This window comes from Gavialis gangeticus, unplaced genomic scaffold (genome assembly GCF_001723915.1).
Source record: "Gavialis gangeticus isolate Ggan-Ray unplaced genomic scaffold, GavGan_comp1, whole genome shotgun sequence".
Lineage (NCBI taxonomy): Eukaryota > Metazoa > Chordata > Crocodylia > Gavialidae > Gavialis > Gavialis gangeticus.
The window spans coordinates 129,205,323-129,215,445 of NW_017728992.1; the positions used below are offsets into that span (position 1 = coordinate 129,205,323).

General features: G+C 40.6%; 1 protein-coding gene across 3 annotated transcripts in view; it reads left to right on the plus strand.

The window, feature by feature from the left end:
* Positions 1 to 10,123, plus strand: part of CSPP1 (centrosome and spindle pole associated protein 1) — a 154,345-nt gene that overhangs the window by 26,025 nt on the left and 118,197 nt on the right. For all 3 annotated transcript variants that reach the window (XM_019527760.1, XM_019527762.1, XM_019527761.1), the window contains exons 4-6: positions 1,389 to 1,489; positions 2,194 to 2,217; positions 4,643 to 4,723. In XM_019527760.1, the coding sequence (XP_019383305.1) occupies positions 1,389 to 1,489; positions 2,194 to 2,217; positions 4,643 to 4,723 (206 nt within the window). The remainder of the gene's footprint in view (positions 1 to 1,388; positions 1,490 to 2,193; positions 2,218 to 4,642; positions 4,724 to 10,123) is intronic.

Here is a 10,123-nt window from a genome sequence, read left to right on the forward strand (position 1 = left end):
TCCTGCCACATCCGGGGCATTGCTGCCCCTCCCGCTGCATAGCCGCCCCTGCCGCAGGCCCCGAGGAACAGGGAGGTAGGCCCCATGCAGGCTGCTATGCCCTGGGCCACGGGGGCTTGGCAGCGTAGTGGGTGCTTTGCCCCAGACTGTTGGGGCTCGGTGAAACTGGAAGTGTCACAGTGGGCACTTCCGGTTTTGCTTTTACCTTACAAGACAGCATGCCGGTTAATAGAGCATGCTGGCTTGTAAGGTGCCGGATAATGCAGCTTTACTGTAATTGGTCTGAGAATATAACAATTTCAGAAGTAACAAGAATCTTGAACCATGGCTGAATGAATGTCTGTTATTAACTTAGATCTGAAATGTTACAAGATGGACTTCAGTACGCTGCAGCAATATTTTCCACACCTCATGGGTTTACACCCAACAGTATAGAAGTTCAGCAGTCTTGTACTGCCTTTGTCACTGCTTCCAGTTGTTGCCAGTTATCCTCTGCTGCCAGTTGCTCTTGATGCTCATTGATGTGCAGTTGGTTGTGGGGGAAGTGGCAGCGGCAGCTAAAGTGAGGAGGTTGGGGGGAACTGCAGATTTGCCATTGTGATTTACATGGGTCCCCCTTAATAACTTTTTATGCTTCCCCAGGGAAGTACACCGTACACTTTTGGAAACGCTGCACTAGAATAAAAACTTGAATGAAGAAACATTCACTCTCCATGAAGAGCACCTTCATAATTACACTGGAGCCAGTAGTTGTTGCACATTATTTTCATGCTAAAAAGTAGAAATTTAAGATGCATGTTATTTGAAGTGTTTTATTTTGTGTAGCTAGTGCAGAGCAAAATATCTAATAGTGAATGCTTACTGTATGCACTAATGTTTATACCAGTGCTTCCTAACCTTTTTTTGCTGCAACCCTCTGCTGGGAGCGGAGTGTGGTGGCAACCCGGAGGCAGGGGAGCTCCCAGCACATCCTTTGTGTGCAGTGCTATTGGCATAGCCCCCGTGACCCTCATTTGGGGTTATACCAATAAAGAGATTTTGCTTCCAGATTAAATATCAGTAAGGCTGTATAATCTAAATATGAATGTTCAGAAAAGTTTGTAAACCTATCAGTCTAAATTCAAATCATGGTAATTTTTTTCCTTTAGAAGCAATACAAGGAACAGAGAAATTCTGCAATTTTAAAAAACAAAGCAAAAAATTCTCTCATGTTCTGTAATGCTTTTTACATGATCATTCTTGTAGGTAAGAAATTTATTTATAAAACAATATATATAAATCATCAGTGTAACTATGTAAAGATTTTTCAGTTACTCTCCTTAACTCCTCCCCTCCACTACTGTATAACAGTGAAAATAATGGGAGTAAAAACTGTTAAACTTCTGTAGGTAACTATGGCTTGAGCTTGCCGCTTGGAGAAGAATATGAACGAAAAAAGCATAAACTAAAGGAGGAACTCCGACAAGATTATAGACGATATCTTTCTCAGGTAAAATTTTTGGCTTGTGGCCTGAATTTACTCTATCTTTAACCAATACAGAAAACCCTCTCAAATGCCTTTTTGAGAAGACTGGATTTATTCTGAGCTGTGGAAGTATCTAGAGAATTATTTTCGAGTCGTATCAGCAGGTGCTACATGTTGTAGTTTTTCACAGATCCTGGTGCCCCAAGATCTTATTTTATTCTAATAAAAATTGTTTAAATATAAAAACAAACAAAACTTATTTTTTTCTGTCTCCTTTTTCCTTTTTGACTATTAACTGATGAGGCAATTACTTAAGTAGTTTTCCATATTAAGCCTGAGCAGGTTGGGCAAGATATGTATTTATTTAGTCAGAAAATTGTCTCATTTTTCAGCTTTTACAATTCCACTTATTTTAGTATAACAGAAGGTTGCTGTTGGTCTTAGTACAGTTTAGGAGATTATTAAACTTGATCTTGTATGGTTGAAGGCCTGGCATAATCTCCATCTTCGTTTGGAATATTCTAAATCTAGTCCAATCTAAATCTAAAGTGAAAAATACTCAGATCCCTTATCTTCTGCTGTTTTGTAAGCATCTATTACTGTTTTGTATCATTGTGAATTGACACTGAAAAAGGTACATACAGTAGTTGTTTTTTTTTTTTTTTAATACAATCAAGTGGTGGTAATGGAAGATATTTCATGAATAGTATGTTTTCCCTGACTTTTAGGGTATTTCACAGGCTAAAAGAAAGGTAGGGTGCCTGCAATATGTTGTTTTTTTCCTCCCCTTAAATTTAGTAGCTTCTTCCTTTGCTTCAAATGAGCTGTTTTGCTGACTTGGGTTAAAATAATTTGTTTCTGTGCTTTTGTGCATTTGTGTGCGCTGTAGTTGTGATTAATTGTATTTGTATGCCTGCTTTCTGCAAAATGACATGCTATGCTTTTTAACCTTCTGTATAATTTTACAATATTTGTTGATTTTTGTTTATTTTGGTTTTGGTATTACCCTTGCATTTGCTTGTATTGCTCTATCATGTTGATTTAAAAACAGTGTTTTTATGGTAGATATTTTTGCTACAAGGCACACCACTCTTCATTCTTAACATTAGATGGGCAGTATAAGTTAAAAATGTTTTTAATGGACTTATTCCAGAAAACAGCATCTTGGAAGAATCACTTGTTAGTGAAGTATGTCCTGAAGTTTGTAAAATGCTTTAAAAAAACCAAACAAACCCTTCAGGGCTTTTTCTGCTCCTCTGTCATAGTAAGTATCACATCAGCAAGACAGAAATTGACACCTGAGGAAAAAACAGTGGAGCTGATATCCCACAAACTTTGGTACCAAGTATAGCAATTAACAGAATTTGAGAGGGAGAAGAAAATTATTGCCAACCCTTTTCAATTAACTTAAGCATAACTATAGTTGGTACAGAATTTTTTTTTAACGTAGTGATGTCCGTTTTAAATCATAGAAGTAGAAGTAATTAAATAACTTTAAATTTAACTAATGTGGGGTTGGAGTGTTGTAGCTATGATGGTCTGTAAAATACCTTGTTTCTTTCTCAGATCTGAAGAATGGCACTTCATGCTTGAAAACTTGTCTAACATATCTATCCCGGCTATGCAGTTGGTTCAGTAATAGATAATTGCCACACACACCTTGCTTTTCTTAAACTAAAAATTTTTGAATGAAGGATGGGTGGGATAGTAAAAAGAGTAGTAGAAAAAGACTAAATGTGTACAGGGTTTCACCCCACGAAATACTGTCTGAAACCATTTATGTTTTAATATGTTTATGTTAATGACTGCATTGACACATGCCAGAAGTATGATACAAAAACAACTGCAATAGTTGGCTTTTTAAATTCTGATTAAGTAATCTTTATTAGACAATCATTGATATTTTTTTCTTTCCCTTAGTTTGAAATTCAGATACGATTTTAAACTAATCTGATAATATGGAAAATAATGCTGTTTTAATAATGAATTGTTTTATTTTCATTTGAAATATCAATAGTCCATTTCATTTTTCTTTAATTTTCATATTTAGTACTTTGATCTTGAGCTATTAAGAAATTAACAATTTACTTTGTATCTTGCATATATTAGGCATGTTAAACTCTTACAGTTTATGGAGGAAATTAGATACTGATCTCTAGTTTCGTCCTCCAAAGTAAGTTGATATGGTGACAGCCTCGCAGAACACTAATGCTTTCATTGGTAACCTAATAACTGTATGCATACACAGAGAGCAGTTTCTAAGCTAAGTGCTGACTATCTACAAACATCTTGTTAAAAGTGGGAAGTTATAACTAGTCCTGTTTTAAATATGCCAGTAATTAAACACTGGCAAAGATTACAATTAATACATTTAAGTTTTTTAAACAAAAATTTCAATAAATAATTCCTTCTATTAACCTTACTCGTTGTCAGTATCTGGGTGTTTGTATAGTTGCTAAATCCTCTAAATCCATGAAGTTGTTATATGTCCTATATGGGTATTGACTGGAACAGACGGACAGATTTTTCCTGTCCTTTTGTATGCCAGAACAAAAGAAAACTTTATTATAACAGAACAAAGGAAAACTTTTCTAACAAAATAAGACATCTGATTTTTGAAACACTATTAACTTAAAAACACAAAGACAATATTTTTTTATCTAAAATAAATTATCAATTTAAGATCTACCAAATGTGGGTTTTTTTAGGGAATTTAGTAGCTGCTTTTAATAAGCCATTTAGTCCTGAAGGCTTATCTTTGGAAAGTTTTAGCCTTTCTTAGCTGGCATTAGACATTTTGACAGGCTGCAGCTCTTATAGTTTTGATAACAGATATTGGTAATCTTGACATAGAAACATTACTGTGTGATTAGTTATTGGAGATCTCCATCATTGGCAGACCCCCAAATATTCAATTTGGGATCGAGATGAACCTGATAGGATATCATTTACGCATAAATATCAATGAAACTTTAACTCCTGTTTTGTTTTGCTTTTGTTGGCTTGTATTCCAAAAATATCCTTCATAAGGTTGCCTTCAGTTCGCTGTATTTTATTAAAAATAATTATCCTGATATATTTCAGGAGATGTAATTGCGAAGTGCTATGTTGTATGTTTGCTAGCAAGGAAAAATTGGTTGTTCAAAATGTATTGAATCAGTCATTTTTGTTATGCAGAAAAATTATTTGACTACTGCTGAAGTAGATCCATATACTCAGGGACTATCTCTTCCCATTGATGAGAGAAGATCTGCCAAGGTACGTGTACAGAATAAATTAAGCTGCCAGTGCTGTGGAAAAAGAGGCTTCCCAGTTAACAACAATTAACCCCCCCCCCCCCAACTACCACCACAATTCCTCCTTTTTACTTGCATATGAATGTGCTCCTTTGTCATTAGGCTAAGTTTAAAAATAAGTGAAACTTTTTAAAATTTATAATAGGTTGTTTGGCAAGTAATTATCAAAATTCTCCTTTATTGGAGAATGTGTACATTAACTTGTAGGTAATTTTAAATTTTGCTTTGATGGTATACCTGATTCTGGGCTAGGACCGGCACATGGTGTTATTACTTGTCTGACCTTAATATCCAGAAGACTTGGTCATAAACTGGGACCCCATTGTGTTATATCCTGCTTACAAATGTAGAACAAAATGATAGTCTCAGCCTCAAAGAACTTACCTTTCAAGTTTGTTTTCCAGGTCACTACCAGTTACACAGTTCTTTCCAGAGACACGTCTATGTAGAAAGTACAAGGTGCATCGAGCTTCATTTCCTATAAATATGTGGATTTTTTGTGGATTTATGTATAAATATGTGCATTTTTTGGTTTTATTTCCTTTTCATTATGGCCTAGGGAAAAGGTTGTTTTTGTAGTCTTTAGTATTTATTGGGTCTACAGATGGACAAAACACTACCACAGTCAAGAATATACTATACCAAGTAATGATTTTTTTCTCTACGCATAGCACACATGCTTTGGATTTGATAGTGACACCTAAATAATTCAGGCAGGTACCTAAAGAAGGATCTCCTAGACGAGAAGGACTAGGAGGAGTGGCCTCAAACTGCAGCAGAGTAAATTTAGGTTGGAGGTTAGGAGGAACTTTCTAACTATGAAGGTAGTCAAGCATTGGAACAGGCTACCTTGAAGTTGTGGATACTCCATCCAAGAGCAGGTTGGATAGACACTTGGCTGGGATGGTTTAGTTGGGGATGATCCTTCCTTGTGTAGGGGGGTTGGACTGAATGACCTTGTGAGATCCTTTCCAGCTTTACTTTTCTGTGATCCTATGAACTCAAAACCATTAATACAGCTATCCTTCGTACTTTTAGTCTTACAGCAAGACCAAACTGCTGGAAGGTGGCAGTCTGTGCAGCACTGATTAATTAGTAACTAGTGATTTGACATTGATACTTGGATTTCTGCATTCCCTACAGTATAAAGTCTTCTAGTTTTAATAGTCATTTAGTGTATTAAGTTCCCTATTCAGCAATATTGCCAACTTTATGACTACTTAAAGTCAACACTGGTGTTTTATAAAAGCTGTTTCTCAACTGAGGAAAGTACTTTTCAGGCAACCTTCATGGTTGCCCACAAGTCTTGCATTATCATAGGTGGAAAGATTGAAAATTTAGCTGGTAGAATATCAGTTTCATTCACAAAACAATTGTTAAGATCCTAGACCCATGCAGATGTCCGTTTGAATAAATGGAGATATGAGCTCTGGTTGAAACCTGTATCTTGGGAGGGCAACTGAATTGGCATGTACTATTCGTATATGAGTAACTTATTCTGAGTAGCTAAGTGACACAGCAGAAAAAAATACTGACCTAGGTAGGGACAATACATGGTTCATGAAATTGTAATGCAAATAAAAATGAAGAACAAAAATATTTAGGTTACAGATAAGGATTAGGCTCTCGCTCTACTGAGGCATTCACTGTTCTGAAAGCTGAGGGTAATAGTCTCAAGAAATAATTTTGACAGCAGTTTATTTTCTGCTGGAGACTGTCTATGTTTATATTATCAGAGAATTAATCATTTCCATTTATTTCAAGTTGTGTTGGGGGGTAGATGCTTCTGATTATTGTCACCCTTAATATTTACATGTGTGCATACATGCATGTACATGAGGAGAGGGAATTGGTAATGTTTCCCCTTTATTCTTTTCTTTCTTTCTCTCTCTCAATCATACTTGCATGTCCACTCATGGTTTGATAGCATGCATATATCTTTGCATCACTCCTATGTGTGGGGCAGCAATTATTTCCATCTTACTTCTGGCAGGCCTCCCTGGACTATAGAACTGCTGCCATCACTCCCTCCCACCCATCTTCCCCTCTGAGGGAAGGGCTGGGTTAGAGCCCAGGCACCATCTTGGCAGTCTGAAACTATTGTTTCCCATCTGTGGGTTGTTTGTTGTAAGCTGTTCCAAGTTTAGGATGGAATACAAATCTAATAAATAAAATAAAACTGACAGATGGAGAAACGGAGGCATTGGGAGGCCACATGACTTGCCGAGAAGCCTTATGGCAAAACAGGGACTTGAACCCAGCCTTTCCAACTCCTAAGTGAGCAATCTAAATACTGAGCTATTCTTCCTCTGTTTGTTGCTTCTTTGACCCCTGGCACATGTTCATTTAAAGATATAATGGGATCTGATCCCCGGTCCCAACAGTCATGCCTTCTGTCATGCCACACTTGCATGGCAACAGTTGTGATTTTTGTAATCAGGGATATTGGATCCTAATTATGCCTTTCTACTTATCAGTACATGGGAACCCCAGGAATTGGCTGACTGCATGCCCCTGAATGCACTGCAGCCTGTTCAAACCCCCAGTGTGATCCCTAGGTGGCCAAAAACTGATCGTATGATCACAGGGTCATGTAATCCAGCCCCCTGCTTAAGGGAGGATTATCCCTGACTTAAACTGTTCCAGCCAAGTGTCTTGAAATTTCCAAGGATGGAGATTCCACAGTTTCTCTATGTATCCTGTTCTAGTGTAGACTATCCTCCTAATCTCCAACCTAAGTTTGCTGTGCTGTAGCTTGATGCAAAAGCTCCTAGTCCTGTCCTCTATGGCCACAGAAAAAAACCCGTCTGCATCCTCCCTGTAATAGTCCTTCTGCTGTTTGAAGACTGTTATAAAATTCCCCCGCCCCCCCGTCTTCTCTTTCCCAGACTAAATAATTCTAGTTCTTTCAGCTGTTCTTTGTAAATCTTGCTTCCCAGGCCCCTAATAATTTGTGTTCCTTTGCACTGAACTCTATTTATTTATTTATTTATCTCTTTCCACATCCTTCTTGAAGTATGGGGCCCAAAACTGGATATAGTATTCCACATGAGGTCTCACTAGTGCGGGTTAGAGCAGAAAAACAGCTTCTCTTGATTTGCAGGTAACACTCTTGTTAAAACAGTCCAGTATGCTGTTGACTCTTTTTGCAAAAGAGCTCACTGTTGGCTTCCACTCAGCTTATGGTTCATTGTAACCCCCAGGTTTTTCTCTGTAGTCTAGCTGGTTATTCCCAAGTGTATTTGTGTATGCAGTTATCCAAGTGTAGGACTGTCCATTTGTCCTGATTTTTGTTGCTGGCCCAGATCTGCTTCATATTCAATTTAAGGCACCATACAAACCAGCCATAAAAATATTCCATGTTATAGGATGCATGGGTAGCATGATTGCCATTTATGCTGCAATTAATATTAATTGTGATTTAAAATAATGTGCAGAAAGAGCCTTTATGCATGTGGGAAGTTTAAAATCTGCCCAACTTTTCCCCCAGGAAAACAATTTAGGGGAGATACAGAGCCAACTGTGCAGGAGTGGCAAGGATAGACCTAGCTTTGCCCTGTTAGCTGTATGCTGCTCTGTTGGAAGCAGAGGAAGGACATGCTCCTTGTGGCAGGTCTCTGTGCTGCTATGTGGAGGTTGGATTCTCCTGAGCCAACTCCCCTGCCACAACTTATGGGAAATGAACTCAATTCCCTTGAATGATATGTAGATCTTCCTGCTGGCTTGGGTTCCCCTCCTGTATCTCCTACGGGGCTCCTCCTCCCCTATACCCCACTCCTTTTCTCTTAGGTGTTCCAGTGGATCACAGGCTGCGCTTGGGTCTTGGTCTGTCGATTGGAGCGCTTCTGGGTGTTGTCTCAGCTACGGCTTCTGGCTGTGCGGTACTGTGATTAGAATGGAAAGGCTAACGCAACAAAAATGAGTAACTAAATGTCACTCAACGTGGGCAGGGCAGGGCTCTGTTGCCCCATACTGAGCTGTTCCCAAGCACTGGAATGTCAGGGAGGGTTTTCTCTGTCTTCACCCTTTTTACTCCTCCCTCTTTTGGTATCCCTTGTTCTTGGGGCTTGCCATGGACATGCTTCATGCATGGGCTCTGAGCATGAGGCTGCTGGGGTGCTGCAATGCATTGCCAGTGAGGTCGTTTCTCACTAAGCCCTGGGTGGCTCTTCCCCATGAGGGCCTGCCTGGACTCGCATGGGCTTCGGCTGGGTGGGAGTTGCCTGGCCTGGGGCTCAATGCTGCACCGAAACGGGAGCCTAGTCAGGCACTTAACTCAGTTTGCCTCTGGCGCTGAGGGCTGGGCCAGCTTTCCTGACTTACAGTCTAGTCATGGTATCCATGGTGACAGGGGTAGAGGTGTTGACAGCAATGGCGATGGCAGCAGTGTCTGTAGCAGTGAGCATCTGGTGCTGCTGGCCCTGGCTTGGGTGCCTGGCATCCTCCACTCTGGGCCCAGTTCCGGGGCGGTCTTTTATGGTGTGGCTGCTGTGCTGTGCCCCAATCCAAGTCAAGCTCGCTTGGCTGCACAGCGGCACCTGTGCTGCACATGGCCCAATCACCTGTGGCGTGGGGATTGCATACCCCCTCCTTGACCAATGCTATCAGTGAAACCACACATTAATACTGACTTTTTAAGGATTTTTTTTGTTATTTAGATTTGTATCCCGCAACATCCAAAAGGTTTAGATGGCTTATAGTAAAGAAACAACCCAAGATCGGATTCCCTAAACAATACTCTGTGGCACTCAGAGCCACTCAGCTGGCTAGCTTGCCCCTGCTCTAGTTTTTGTGAACTGCCATCCCTTGATGGAACAGACACTTATACAGGAGGCATCCTGAGCCTTGGAATGGCATTTTGTTTTTGGCCACCTGCCTCCATCCTTGGTCTAGACCAGTGGTTCTTAACCTGTTAGCCATAGTGGGCCACAGCTACAGCTGTGTCTGTTACATGGGCCACACCCCACAACTGAGAGGGTCCCCAGCTGCCAGGGCTACAGGACCAGGGTCAGAACATGCAGCACCCTGCCTTCCCCCCCCTGCACCTAGCAGCACCTGAACTCCAGCTACTGTCTGAAGGGTGCAAAGCCCAGCTCCTCTCCTTCCCCCACTGTGGGCAACATAGTCAGAGGGGAGCCTGTGGGGTGGGGGCGGTGCAGATGCGGGCTGCCCACTGTAGGCTCAGAGCTTCCCCTGTCCTTACCTCCCTCCAGGGCTTCTGCAGCCCAGTATGCAGGACACAGCACTGGCAGGCAGGGAGGCTTGGTGCTGTTGCTGAGAGCCCCATGCTGGCCATGCCACCATGGCAAGGCACCCTCTGCCTGCCCAGCAGCAGTGGTGGTGCAGAGTGGTGCCTGCTGCT